The sequence below is a fragment of the Coffea arabica genome, chromosome 5e (assembly GCF_036785885.1).
Source record: "Coffea arabica cultivar ET-39 chromosome 5e, Coffea Arabica ET-39 HiFi, whole genome shotgun sequence".
Taxonomy (NCBI): domain Eukaryota; kingdom Viridiplantae; phylum Streptophyta; class Magnoliopsida; order Gentianales; family Rubiaceae; genus Coffea; species Coffea arabica.
The window spans coordinates 14,815,905-14,831,520 of NC_092318.1; the positions used below are offsets into that span (position 1 = coordinate 14,815,905).

Consider the following 15,616-nt stretch of genomic DNA (forward strand, 5'->3'; position numbering starts at 1 on the left):
AATTTGGATTCAGATGGATAGGATACATTGTGGAATACAAATTTCAGTGAATGATAAAATTTGTCATTAGTTAACACGTTACTACCTTAGGGTATGCATTTTGTTACGACCTTAAAGAGAATTCCCTAGTTTGCTCCAATGGTCCGTCCTATGGGACAAAAATAGGTCTCCAACACTAATTGCTGCATGAACCCAAAGGGGTCCAAGACTCGAAGGATGTGGAATTGAGACAGGGATATTAATTCAGGAACTCCCCCTAAATTGGGCTCCAGACAACAAACATGGGAGGACAAAAAAGTCCTCCAAAAGAGAGTTATATTCATCTCTTCAACAAGTTTAGAAATAAGCATAACTGCCATGCACAACAGTCCTGAGTAGTGTCCTGAAGGAACTGTAGTGGAAGGGGCCCCGCGGCAGGTACGGGGGTTATGATGCCACCCATTCCCTCTCCGTCCTATTATTCAAACACAAACGAGAAAGCAAATCCCTCTTGCATTGTGCAAGGAACGTAACTTAGCATAAATCATCTTCAACTGGGATATTTCTAATGACTTACTGTAGATACTGCAGGATGAAACAATGAAAAGAATAGAATGCTGCATTTGCTTATACCAACACCCATTACAACAGTCCAGCTAAATCGTTGCTATCAAAATTTACTTTACAGGAGAGCTGTGAACTCAATTTCACCTTTCAGAAGCCTAATAATCTCAGGGAAAAAAAAGTTGAAAAGGAGAAAAAAGTTGTCTCCCAAGGAATGCTAAGTGTAAAAAGAAATGCCAAAAAGATAATGGCTTAAAGTTGCAGTTGTTTACCAAATATCAGCAGCAAGACAGATAACCAGCAGAACACCTTTCCAACTAATAAAAGGTCAATTATCCATACAGAAGCATTTCACCATCAGTATCATCACTTCCAGCGATCAACAGATATCATCCACCAAACCATTTTTTTGGGTCTCCTTTCATAAAATTTTTGCTCAGCTCGATTATATTCTACGTTCATATTGCAGATGCTTTGGTTTACTTCAACATCGCTGGAGAATCTCAAAAAATTCAAAGATATCAATTTCCACTTCCAGTTCTGTAGCTTACAGTGGAGAAAATGAGCTCCCTCTTTAGAAGTTATTAGGCCAGTTCATTTGTGAATGTTGTGGCTGCTGGTATGCACTGGCTGTGGGTCCAACCACATCTAGAGGACTTGCCATTGTCTGAGACTGCTGCAGTAGTGGGTTAACAGTAGTTGCATTGACTGGTTGTGCTGGGTGATATATGCCAGCAAAAGTCCCATGGCCAGGCTGTGCAGGTGCAAAGGCCATCTGACCCTGGGGAAAATTGTAGAATGAGCTGGCCTGCAAGCTAGAAAAATCTCGGCCAGGAGGTGCAATCCATACACCAGAACCTTCGCTCTGTTAACCAACATTCAACACCAATATTATGGGATTATCCATATAGTTCACAGGATATATACATTTAGCGCAGGAAAAAAAGTAAAAGAAATTAACATACCATTCTATAGACATAAAAATAAAATACAGAAAAAGGGAACTGGAGCCATTCAGCAAAAGTGAATGGTCAGGGACCTGTTATGTCCAAGTGCAAGGAATGCATGGACAAAGCTCATGTACAAACCCGATCCTATATCCAACTACTAACTTGTATTTAGTGTTTTCTTTTTTCACACAAATCTATGCCATAAAGCAAATAAACAAAAAGCATAACAAAATTGAGTTCACAAAAACCAAAGATTTTAAAGCTTCAACAGTGAAAAATGCAACAAAGTAACTTGACAAAGGCCTTGTTCTTAACTAATTTTGGAAACTTGATTTTAGATTTTGATTTTTGAAAACCTATATTATTTTGTTCTCAACTGATTTTAAAAAACTGATATTAGATTTTTTGGATCCAAAAACGCTGAAATCAGACAGATTTTAAGGTGCTTTTGGATTCTGATTTTGATCTACTTTTTCATGTAGACAAAATTACCCTTTAAATTGCAATATAATTACTAAACTACCTAAAGATTAGGTAACTTTTTATGGTCTTTTTATTTCTCCTATTCTCATCTCACTTCATCTATATGACTTGCTTTTTCATCAACCATTTAATCCTCATGAGAAAAGTAATTAATTACATCAAAAATTATTTAATTCGCACAAAACTTCATTTATGTAGCATATAAGGGTAACATGGTCATGTTATTGTTAAAATCAGATTTTTAACTTTTTCTGAGAGCACTTATGCATTTATTAAAATGGCTTTTTAAATAGTAAACAAGAACACATGATTTATTCTGAAAAATCTGATTTTCAAGAACCAATTTTATAAAATCAACTTTACAAAATCAGAATCAGTTGAAAACAAGCCCGAAGAAAGGTGCAACTGCACCACTGCAAAGACATTGTTACCTAGTCCACTACTAAAGCGAACCCTAATCCAACAAAAGCCCACCTAAATGGAATCCCAACATGATTCTTAGCCACAATAGATTTGCCAATTTGGTTTTTACCTAATGAACTTCATTTTCCCAAAGTTTTCCTATCCCAACAATCACTTTGAAATTAATGCTCAGAGTCAGATGAGAAACATTGAGTGCTTTGTACTTATCCTTTTCTAATCCAAGGTTGACTAAGGGCCTGTTTGATAACTCTACTTAATGCTGAAATTAATTCATTCAAAACTTTTTGAATACAGCATATTTGGTAACAAAAATACCTTACCACTTAATGTATTAAGCACTGCTTAATTTCTGTACAAACTTTTAATTAAAAAATTTTCAAAATTAACTACATATACTATACCTCACACACAGGACAATTTCATACTGTTCTAGCACATGGTACGCATGTGTTTTCCTTATGTTCAACACACAGACTTGCATGCATGCACACACTCTCTTACACACAGATACACACACTTGAACACTACCTCTAAATTGTTTTATTATTTTCTCTCTCAGACACGCACATTTTTCTTTTTCTCCAAATATACAAATAAAGACAGTATAGTTATTTTTTAACACTAGCACCTTTGGATGCATGACACATGTCCATGATTTGAATTTTAAATTTGAATTCATGTTATGTGGCATGATTTAAACCTACTAGTGTAAAAAAAATTATACACTAACAATGTATAAAAAAGTTATCCTTATTCAAAAATAGAAACATGAAATTTGTGCAATATTTAAATTCAGTATTATAATCAAGTTAGTTATCAAACACATATAACTTAATCAATTCAGCAATTTAACATTTTCAGCACTTAATTTTCAGAAATTAGATTTCTGACTTCAATTTTGTCAAATGGGTCCTAAAACATTTCAGACTACTCTATTAGAAGCTCAGAAGCATTTTTTCCAAATTGAAAAAGTTAATCAAATGTACGTCGTTTATTAATTAAGTGACCAACCTGTTGGCTACTCTCATAAAGACTGTTTTCCTTTAAATGAGATGTAGCAAGATCCTCATTCGTAGTTGAGTTTCCAGTGGCTGATGCTGCATTGGGATTATAGTTGGCCATCGATGAACCATATGGCATATAACTCCCAGGAATTCCAACATGACTTGAGTTGTTTGGGTTAGTTCCCGGCTTGTATTGTGGGAGAGGATATTTGGCAGCTGCTGCTGGTGGAGCTGGATACAAATTGCTACCTTGAGGCTGCTGTGGGAATGCACCATTGCTTATAAATTGATGGATAGCAGGTGGAACATAGAATGGAGAGATATAGTGACCGTATGGGACATAGTTTGAAGGGTAATGAGGTAGATGCAGACCAGCCGGTGGCCGAAAGACAGAAACGGGTTGCTGTGTTGCAGCAATGGAGCTCTGCATAACACCAGCAGCTTGAGTTATGAGTGGTGTAGGTGTTGCCGTGGACAAAACCAAAGGGTTACTGGGCTGCAATTTGACATGCACATGCAGCATTTACATCAATAAGCATCTTCAAGTCCTCAACAGTTATCATATGAAAAAATAAGTAAAAGGCTTAGACATGATGGACCTGGCATAAACAGAGTTTTGCCATTATAGAGATTCAACAAAAAAAACTACCTAATTGGCCAGTCAAACTCCTAAAGCTCTTAGGGTATGTTTCCCCAGCATGCCTTAGTTGTCTCTACGTCCTTCCTTATTTCAAAGAGATGACATATTTGCATTCTTCTAGACGGGTTAATTGGCTTGCCCCCTTCGAATGAATCTTAAATGCACTTCAATGATCACAAAATGTACAGCGTGAATTTCTATATGCATAACAATCAGACTTGAAAAGGAAATCCCATTGAGACTGAGATTCTTTCAGGTATAGCAAATAGCTCCAGGAATCTCATGAAGCTTAACTTCCCAGATCGTATCAGAAACCAACCATGGATCATAACACACAACGATGAGACATTCAGGTTGCCACATATAGATATGTTTGCACTAAACACAGACATAGACAAACTAAAAATAAAATGCAAACGATTATTCATCATACAGTCTATTTTTGTGAAAAATTGCAAAGCAAACCAACGTATTTACCTCCTATAAATTGCAAAAGTACTTTTTACTCCAGTCATTGGTTTGTATGTAGCTATAGTTTGTTTTAGTATAGAACTTCTAACAATTAAATTTCACTTCTTTACTGGGAAGCTTCCATCCTTGTGTTACCATATCGCCAGAAAAAGATTAAGCACACAGAGATTTTCATTTCCAAAGCTATCTTTTTTTTTCCCCAAAAAGTACTTCTACTTCAGTCATTGAGTTGTATGTAGCTAGAGCTTCTTTTTTTTTTAGCGTACAACATCTAATTAAATTTTACTTCTTTACCGGGAAGCTTTCGTCCATGTTACCATATCACCAAAAAGAAAATTAAGAACATACAAATTTTCATTTCCAAAACAATCTTTTTACTTCTTTTAGTTCGAGACTGCATAATGCTCTTATTAGACGTTTCAACCTTCACATTTGTTTAAAAAAAAAACGAAAAAGATGATGCAATCATCATGCAACATTCATGAACTGAATGAACAGCCAATTAAAAGGGAAACAAGAAAAGCATTCCCTTTATTCATGATATAAAAATATTATGGAAAACAAAAAAAAGTTTACATCAGACCTTTGACCAATATGTAGGTCCACCATAAAAGTATTTTTATGGTCCCACAAATTGAAAGTCTGAACATGCTGCAGCATTTTGCTAACAAGATTATTTGACAATACACATGCAAGTATGGAAAGACACAAACTCAGACACATAATAGATTTAGAAGCAAAAAGGGGTAAAAGTAAGTTATACTTCCATTTTAATTTTCCATTTAATAGACGAGATTCAAACCAACTCAAGTATTTGCCCTTACTTAATCACCCCGAGTATCATCAAAAGTGTATCAGAACTAATGTCTTAAGAAAAATTTCAATTAAAAAATCCCACTCCTTTACTTGTGTGCAGGAAAAACGCTAATGGCACCAAATTTTTCCTTTTTCTTTTCATTGTAATAACTTCCACGAGCTTTGTGTTTTTTATTTTTTATTTTTAGTTTCTTTTTCTCCCTTCTTACTTCTCTTTTTTTTTTCCAAGAAAAGGCACCTGAAGATGGTAGAGGTTTGGCTAGACCACTACCTGTTTATGATGACCAAGAAAAATTCATAAAGGGGGGCCAAGAACCTTACCATTTGGAAATACATGAGATTCAAAGACTTAAAGCTAATAAATGTGACCACAAAATGAACTATTTAGGAAATAATGGGCACATTTAATATTGCCCAATCTAACTAAACTGCAAATGATTTTAAAGAGAATCAGTGGTATGAAAGACCATCACTGAAGCTGAATTGTAGGCAAAATTTGCTAATGTATTGGCTACAGAACTGGCCTCCCTACATACATAGTGAGAAGTGACAGATCTATCTGCACTTAAGTCACCATTACCCTGTAAATTTATTATATACTACCAACTCCTCTTTACCATGCTTATCCATTCAACATATATATAGAAATGTCATACATCATCATTATCTAGTTTTTGAATTAGGCTCGAAAACCTCAACCTGATCTAACCCAACCAAACCCATTTTATTCCCTCTCAATTTGTGGTTCATCACAGTGTAGGCCAACTTAATCGATTTATTTCTATTCACTTTGTTCACTTATATAAATTTTAAAAAAAAATTTGGATCAACAGCTTTTAGCTTTATACTCCACTGACTACTAATACGAATTCATCTAGTTTTATTAAATGTTAATTTAGTAAAACAATAAGTTCATCAATCAGTATGTTTCTAGACAATTGTATACACTCGTCAGTTCTGTGATAATTATATAACAACATAATCCTAGCTAAATAGTCTATTTTCCAACACATTAGAAAGGTAAAGTCACAAAAAAGATACATCATGTGTGACTCTGCCTGATAGTTTACAAGGAAGAATTTCTCCCATGTACACCTAAACTTCTATAGCATGCAGCAGAAGATGTTCTAGTTGTAATTGCCCTTGTAATAAGTTATGCCGCCTGACAAACAAATCTTACTTGACTACCCGAAATGAGATGATCGCGGCCGTTGCAGCAGAAAATTTCATTGGCACTTTTCATGTTTCAATGGATAACATTGAAAAACTTCATGTATGAACCTACATAACCATGCTTATTTAGTGCAATATGTGTCACAAGGAAAACAATTGAGGCAAATGCAGCATAGAAACCCCTTCTCATTTTTTTGCCCCACCATTTTTTACACAAAAAGGTGATGCATAAATGTTGGAGATTAAGACAAGGTGAAGAAATCAGAATTTTCAGCCAAAAGCACAAGTAAACATGTACTAAAAAAAAAATTGCATATTTTGATGCAGTCTTGGTCTAAATCTACCTAACCATATACCACAATATTTAACAGTTCTCTTATGGTATTCAGCCTAGTTTCATCCAATCAAAACATGAACTTCACAATTAAGATTCAAAGGCTCAAGAGTAAAGAAAAGAGAGGCAGTCGCTAGTAACGGTTTGATATGTCCAAACCTCTTGAGGAGACTGAGAAGTCTGCGGAGACAACATTGCAAAATTTCCACTGTACTTGCTAGCTACTCCAGCAGGATGGAAGGGGGAAATGCGACCATCACTGTCTGCTCCTGAACGATAGAACTGTGCATAGTAGCTGGTCGGATCAATTGTTGGTTGAACCTGTCATATACATAGACAAAACTTTTTGATATGATCTTTAAAAATAACAAAAGGTTTGAAATGAATAAGGAAAATGTGTAGATAAATATGACACTCTACAGTAGGTTTCAATACAAGAATTACAAATGACCAATAATTTATTCATACTCCAGCATTCTTATTTTTGGCCTGACAGCAAATGAAAACTGGGTAATGTGGAAACCCCAAACAAAATCCATTTAACCAAGTAGAACAAGAAGAATATTACAAACGACCAAGACTGAAGACTCACAACAAAAGCAGGAAGCCGAGAGACATCGCGAGTTTGGCTTTCAGAGCTTTCAAAAGGTGCAAGTTGACTACGAACTATCGGTGGCATAAAACCAAAGCTGTAGTTTGGAGTTGTATGACTGGTAGTATACTGATTGCCTCCAGGTGTACTTTCTTGCTTCGACTCATCATAATCAAGGGCATTAGAAGATGATACCCCACCTACGCCAGATGACAGATTTTCCAGTGCATCCGTTGATGAATGGTTATTTTCAGGATAATTACCTTCTTCCACAGCTACAAATGCATTTTGATTACTGAAACAAATCACGAGGAACAAAAAAGTTGCAGTTAGGCAATAAGCAAGGTATTATAAACAGGTGAATCTATGGGAGAATAAAAAAAATGATGACTCAGAATCAGATATTGCACGCTGTGATATAAAATATGTGCAGGGTGCCTTTTTAGCTTAGATTATTAATACTATAGCACAATTAGAAGAGGTCATGTACCATTTTACATAAGATTTTGGGAGGTTGTTCTGATGCAGGAAAAAGCAAAAAATAAAAAAACCTTATCTCACCCAAAACTGGGGGTAGTTACAAGCAGAAGACAAGGGTGATGATATCAACAGTTGAAAGGAGTGGAATGTTGCATATCCTAACAAAAATCTGTGTTAGACTGGATAAAAAAATTTAAAAAAAAAAAAAAAGCAGCTGAAGGACCTATGAAACCAGAAGAGAGAACTACTCTGTGTCTTACTTTGCACAGAAAAACAGAATATAGGATAAAGAATATCCCTTCTCCTTTTATTGGTCAGAAAGGGCTATCAATTATGAAAAGTTGACAAAACTAGGGCATATGGAAAGAAAGGAATACTTATGTCATTTTTGGCTCTAAGAGCAGCAAGCCCATTTTAGCCCCCAAAAAAGTTCAAAGAATCCAGAAATTAAGTGCACGTACTAAGCATATGTCTCACATCATAGTAACCAATACCTTTTGTACACTACTAGAAACCGAAAAAACAACATATAGCAAGGCTAGCCAACTTAAAATGTGCAAAGAAAATCAGAGACAAACCTGGAAAACTGTTCTTCAGCAGCTTCATTTCCATCAGAAGTTTCAGAAGAAGATGCACTATGATCATTCTCTGGAGGGTTGATACTGCTTGTACTAATGCCAAAGCTAGTATCAAAACTTCCAAAACAGAACCCAAGCTTTTCAGCCTCAGGGACATGAAGGTGATGTGGGATGATAACATGTTGCCCATCAGAAACATGTAATTCCTCAAATTTCCTCTGCAGTCTCACATTAGCTTCTTTAGAATCTAGATCATTCAGTGCTGTTGCCATTTTGGTACTGGCTTCAACAGAAAGAGCAGGAGCCTCAGATGAAGCAACTGTTCCCGACCCCTGAGTAAGACTAGGGACTGTTGATTTTGGCTTCCACTCCTTATTAGGACCCACTAAAATAAAACAGAAGAAATAGTTAATAATGTACCAAAGCAAGCAGTATTCTCCCTGTGATGCAATAAATGGTAGACAACACTGAATTGCTTTTACCAACCCAGATAGATTAATTGTCAAAGTTATACTTATTGCTTTTAATTTAGTATTGAATTGTTCACAACCTTTTACTACTTGTCATGATAATCTCAAGCAGATTCCTAGATTACTAAAGGTGTTCACTGGGAAAAACAAAGGACTACTAAACATGTTCAAACACTCATTAGTCATTTTAAAAAGCCAAGAATACACTTTCTCATGGACATTTAGAAGAGTCACTAGTTGATGACATAGAGGTAAGAGAAAAGAATATGTTATTTATGGAGGGGTAAATGAAGTCCATGACATACATTTACTTGTTTCATTGCCAACAAATGCAAAATTCTACTTGCCCCCTTGAAATTGTGAAAGCACCAAAAAACTATTGGGGCCAAAACTCTCATTTCTCAGGAAAAAAAATACTAATAATAGTAACAATACAAACAGACAATCACTTTACACTTTCATCTAAATAGACCATTATCCATAGGCACTCTCACCATCCCAGTGTCTAACAATCTTAAGAACAATAAGATTTGAAACCTTAAGGATCAAGTACAGACTCACAGATGTACATATGAAGCAAGTAAGCTTACTGTCAGAAGCACCAATATCACTGTGACATCCTAAATTATACTTGTTTGTTCCCACAATCCAATTTTAATAAATCTCCATCAAGTCAGCATACACATTTTCTAAGCAAAAGGATCCCATACAAGCGAATCTTCCTTTGTAGAGTGTCACGCCTTCTGAAGTATTCAATCCTTCAACTTTTATTAAATTATACTCCAAAGGCTTCAGGGGAAGTTTTTTCATAGAAGAATGAGAAACCTACAGTGGCAGTTCATATAAAAAATACCCACAAGAAACAAAGTGGCTTAAACAATGGAAGTCGCATAAAAGATCCTCACCCAAGGCATATTCCCTGCCATGGAGCAAAGACAGCAAAAGCTATAGAATGAGAAAATAATCTTGCCCTAAACTACATAACATCTGTAGCATGAATCAAGTTAGTCATCTAAGTAAAACATTTACATTTCCAATCAACGTATTTTCCATTTGATTCCATTTTCCAAGATAAGCAACATTTAGGAAAATTTATATATTCCATTTCTATCCTTTCCCTTGTGTTAAAAGTTTAATGTCAATAAAAGACAAGCCAATTTTCATCAAGCATAGTGTTAAGTTTTCCTGAAGCACATCCATTTTGTTCATTTACAAGTTCTGCATTTACCAATCACATGGTTACTCATAACTGCAAAAGGCTTTCCCATTTATTGACACATTTTCATCAGTTATTCTACCAAAGAAAAATCTGATTTTTTTTCAGTTTCAAAGACTATATGCTTCACATATGCATAGCCATACAAACACAATCACATAACTCTTGGTTCACCAACAAATGAAGATATCTTCCATTCTCTTCACTTTGTTTGATGAGAAAAATACCCTTCCTTCATTACTTTCGTCTGCCAAAAGCCCACAACCACTTTCCTCCCTTAGAACTCTTCTAAGCATGCAGTTCAAAACATCTGGAACTCCAACAATATAAATGGTAACTTAATCTCCAAAAAAAAGATATTGTGCACAAGTAATTTGCCGTCCACTTGCTGAATCCTAGAGAGCTCCAAGTGTCTTAAAATAAAATGGGTCAAAGAATCCATAAATACACTATAGTCACTCGCTAGAAGAATCAATCTGCAAATTATATCTTTCTGGCACACAAAAACATGTTAGAAAGACATTTTTCAGCTGCAGAGTAATGTTTGTCATCCACAAAATCCATAAGATGCACAAAGTGATGTATTTAAGATAATGAATTTTTTAACCTTTAGTAGACTGCAGACTAGAATTAAACCTTCAACATATCAATGCTAGCAACTCAATAACCTCCAAACTAATTAGCAATTACAATATCTAAATTTAGATTTTTACCTTGAGAAAAGAACCATTGAAAAAGTACCAAACACACATGTTCTGTACTATGTCAAATATGCAAGACATATGTAAACTTGATTAGTCAACAGATGCACAAAGGTCCAATATGTAAATTAGGCACTTAAAAACCTAAGGCTTACACCTCTTGAAACATCTTGGGGAATTTTCTAATGTTTATCAAGTTTTGTCATATATCGCTAACTAAACGGCTAAAATCTGATGACAAAAGTACATGCCATCCTTCCGTTTGAAGTATCACAAGTTTATGGATAAAAAAGTGGATAGGATGTACTAGTTTACATAAACTTCCACAGAGTAGTTGTTTTGCTATTTACAAAACAAAGTTGAATAAAGAAAGAACTGAATTAGCTAATATTATTTATTCTCCTATGATTAAAGAGTGTCCATAATTGTAGGCAACATGTTTCATATCTGATAAAGTTGCATTCTGTGTGTCCATTTTACTCGTGCTTGTAAGACTTATCTAGTTTCAAGTGCTTTAGAAATTAAAAAAGTACATTTCCTGTTCTAACATAGCCAGACTGGTTGCCCACTGCAACAACATCCAATGGTCGCCTACAAACCAAAACCATTTTATAATTTTAGGCAGCGAAACTTTCACCACCAAACCAACTAGAAGAATAATAACTACAAAAAGATAAACTACATTCGAGTATACCTATGATTCACTAACCTTTCTGAGGGCCAATCACTTGAGACCTGTTGCTGTAGTTAGATGATGGCCTACTGACAGCAGAAGCTGCAGTGTGTGAGGAATCTAGGTGCTGATTCTTTCCATTCCCGTGTGCCTTGCTTGGCATCTTTCCTTGGACATTTGAGTTCCCACTCTCATCAAGTCCTTTACATATTTAGCAAATGACAGAAACCATAAGCTATACTTGAACAATGAAAAAAGAATATCTATGTAAAGGACACAAAATTGCAAGTATGCAAATTGGGATCTTAAACTCCGCACCAGAAGCAATTTCAGAGACAGCAGAGATCTGTTCAACAGCACTGGACTGGATTCCAACTCCATGTTTCATTGTAACCACAGCACTAGACTGCCGTGAATCTTGTAAGGATAATGATACAGGGTCTGAAGACAAGAAATAAGCTCCTGATGGTTGTGATGAACTCATAGAAGTTGAAAAGTTACTAGAATCAGGCATCTGCTCTGCAAATTGATCCCTATTCTCAGAGGCAGTAGCAGAAGGACCCAAATGTTCCTCCAACTTTTCATTATCATGCATGACAGTCAGATTCCTAGAAACTATAGCAGTAGGACCATTTGCTGTGGCACCTAATGAACTGAAAAAGAAATTTATAGATAAGAAACAGCAATTATTACTGTCCCAGGAAATTGAAATTTTACGTGTCTACACATATATATATCCAGATTCCAAATCTATATACGTTAAACACTTTTGTGTGCACTCTGTGCATAAATACCATACTTTATGTAGACACACGTATACATATTTATGTAGCATGCAGGTGTGCCAAAAAGAAGGATTGGATGGTTAGAGAGCAAAACATTGTTTTCTGGGTGGCAAATCATCACCACTACAGACAATTTCACCCATCTCAAAGGCAGGTACAAAGGCTCAATATAGGTCACATGTAAAGCTCCTAGGTATGGGGGAAGGAGGTGACAGGGAGGTTAGAAAGGTCTTCTTTTATTAGGCAAAAGTTATGACCTGCTCCAAAAGTCGTTCAAATTTCTGATGCTATCAAAGAAAAAATTAGATTTTGTGTTCCAATCCTAGTCATCCAGGGTAAAATTACAAGTATCAAGAGTTCCTAAAAGCCAACAGAGTGTGAAAAGAACCTTGCAGCAGAATTTGGCTCTTTCCCTTCACTTTCCCAGGGAGTGTTCAAAGAAGACATGCTAACACCCTTATCTAAATCTAGGTTGGACTCATTGTCTTTAGCAGAAGCCAACTTCCTTGCACCTGCAGCTTTATCTGACAAGAACAAAAAGCATGAGAATAATAGCAAAAGTACTGTCATGGTTTTTCTATTATTTGACAGCCAGCTGAGAGTAAGTAGATAAAATTTCAGCCACTAAAACACACACACATATATGGGTTACCAATAGAGCCCAAAGGGCATTCCCAGCTCTTAAAAATACTTAGCAGAAAATATTAGGTCACAGTTAGTTTCTGTGATGGACTGATATAACTAGAATAAGCCTAAAATTCTACCCGAGGACAAGCTATTGTGGACATCAAACTAATGATTTACCATGAGATATATTACGAGATGAATGAGTCCCTCGGCCCCTATTTCCCCGTCCCTGTACCCCTGATTTCCATCTTGAATCAGCAGGCTCCTTATTCAAATTCTGTGAAAACAAAAAACCTGGTTAAGGAGCAGAAAACCAAAAAGAAGGTGCAACCAACCAAGAAAAGACAAAATGATGAAGTTACAACAGATGATTTTAGATAAAGGAGACAACATGCGCAAGGAAGGAAAACAAATTATATATGAGTACAAGAGATAGATGCCAAGAACAGTAAAAAACTATACATTTTCAAAAGCCACAGCATTCTCCTAAAGCCTGCTACATTAAATCACCCATTTAATGTGCAATTTACCCTCGGAGTATTCATGATTTGAGGGTTCTTGTTAAGTGCTATGCTCATTGATATTTAATATCTATTTTCTCCTCTAGCATTCTCCTTGATGTGCTTATACTTGTTAAAATATTCAGATGTGCACTCAAGTTAGCACTCATTATCAATCAAGCTAGTAATGCTGCAGATACAATGTTCAACACCTTTTTCCGAGTCAAAAGATGACAACACCCATGTAATGCTTGCATCTTATCAAGTCAATGACAACAGTGTAAGGGGCATTATTCTGGTAAATGACAAGTTAGAAAGTGACCATACCTCCTTTTTCCGATCACGCTTCCTTCTTACTTCATGAAATGTATCTGCAACGGGAAAAAAAAAAAAGCAGATGCTTTATCGTATAGCTCCACAAAGAAGACATGATATGAACAGATGAAAAAGGCCTAAAAAGGTAAAGATGAAGCACACTAGTCCACGAAACTCAAAATTGCAGTCATCACAAAGTTCAATCCAACAAACAACAAAGTTGAAAAACAAAATCCTCAATCCCATTTGGCTGTGTCAGAACATAATTGAATTTCACCTTTGTAACCCAATGGACAACACAGGATAGATAAAGCTCTCGTTCAAAACACATTCAAAAGTCCATCTTTATCCCATCTCAAGTTTTTTCTATTCTTCATTTTTCTGCACTCTAAAAGAAAAATCCAATTCCATCCAACCCCCAAATAGACATTGTTTTCCATCATCTCTCTCCCCCATCCCGCACACCTTCCCAACCCCTCCCCCCCCCCCTCTCCCTATCCCGAAAAAGGGAAAAAAAAATATCAAAAACAACAAGAAGAAAAAACGAAAAGTACCACCAACAATGTAACTTCAGCATGTGAAAAAACAAGCACAACAAAGAGCGCAGATCAAAGTTGGAACCAAGATTAACCATCCAAATGGTACACTCTCCAAACCCTTGTAAACTCCCATCTTCAAACTGAATTCTTTTCTCTCTAGTGCACTCTGTTGGCACTTTAAAGCAAAATCTTATTTACTCCACCCCCAAAAGCATATTAGCTATCCATCAACCCTCTCCCAGCACCACCAGCTGCCAAACCCATTCCCCCACCGCGGCCCAAAATAAAAGGTAGTGGGGAACCAAGGATTTAATTTCCATGGGAAAAAAATCAAACAAACAGCCCCAGATCAAAAATTACAGAAAGATCAATACAGGGACAAGAAATGAAAAAAAAAAGGAAAAGAAATTAAAAATAAGAGGGAAGGAAGGACCTTGGAGGAGGAGCTTTTGGGCGGTCTCATTTGGATCCATAGAGCAGTCTTTAAGCATTGCATAGATGTCTTCTTCACTATGGTTTCCTGTGATCTCCTTTATACTCTGGATCATCTTCCTCACATTGCTTGGAATTGAAACCCTAACAACATCCCTATCCCCACTCCACCCCCCACCGCCACCTCCTCCGCTGCTGCTCATGTTCTCTAATGAATCTTTTCACACAACCCAAATTCTAAACTTTAATATATTTGATCACCTTTGATCAATTTCTCCTATGCTATGGTATAAATATGCATAATACTAGAAGTATCTCAACATGTATATGCTTGTGTGAATATGTATATGTATATATATATATATATGTATAGGGAAGACTAAACTGGTGAAAGAAAGAAAGGAAAAGAGAAAGAAGAAGTCTTTGCCTTAGGGGAAGGGTTTTTGCATCGTGTTAAGACTTAAGAGTAATAATCGAATTTGATTAGATTTTAGTACCGGGTAAAATATATTTTGGGGAAGAATTGTAGTTTTGGTTCTTATTATATTATTTGGCCTGAGTTTCAAATTGGTCCCGATATTTTGGTCAAAATAAATCAAGTTCACAAACTTTGTGATTTTGAATAGGTTCAAAACAACTAATGAAAATGCTGCAATGACTAATAATCAACATCAAATTACAGATTACCATTACAACTAAAGAACTTTGACTTTGCACTTTTGTCTCCAATATTTTGATTTTAAATCATTATATTTTCCTAATTTTTAAATAATGATATTAAGGGTTTTAGCATGAATGAGATGCAAATTAAAATGAAATAGTATTAAATGGGTGATATAATTCAAATTAAACTTTTTTTATTCTTTTCCAC

At 35.7% G+C, this 15,616-nt stretch overlaps 1 protein-coding gene across 2 annotated transcripts; it reads right to left on the minus strand.

The window, feature by feature from the left end:
- Positions 1-580: 580 nt before the first annotated feature.
- LOC113743853 (GBF-interacting protein 1-like) lies at positions 581-15,175 on the minus strand. Of its 2 annotated transcripts, none has more exons than XM_072048427.1 (11): positions 14,747-15,175; positions 13,787-13,830; positions 13,137-13,236; positions 12,721-12,856; positions 11,866-12,200; positions 11,584-11,748; positions 8,488-8,872; positions 7,430-7,724; positions 6,997-7,158; positions 3,411-3,827; positions 581-1,408 (listed from the first exon to the last, which is right to left on the minus strand). In XM_072048427.1, the coding sequence occupies exons 1-11, from the start codon at positions 14,946-14,948 to the stop codon at positions 1,118-1,120; spliced, it is 2,532 nt and encodes an 843-aa protein (XP_071904528.1). In that variant the 5' UTR covers positions 14,949-15,175; the 3' UTR covers positions 581-1,117. The 2 variants fall into 2 exon arrangements, with proteins under 2 accessions (XP_071904528.1, XP_071904527.1); XM_072048426.1 differs by having other exon boundaries at positions 3,411-3,899.
- Between the last annotated feature and the right edge of the window lie 441 nt (positions 15,176-15,616).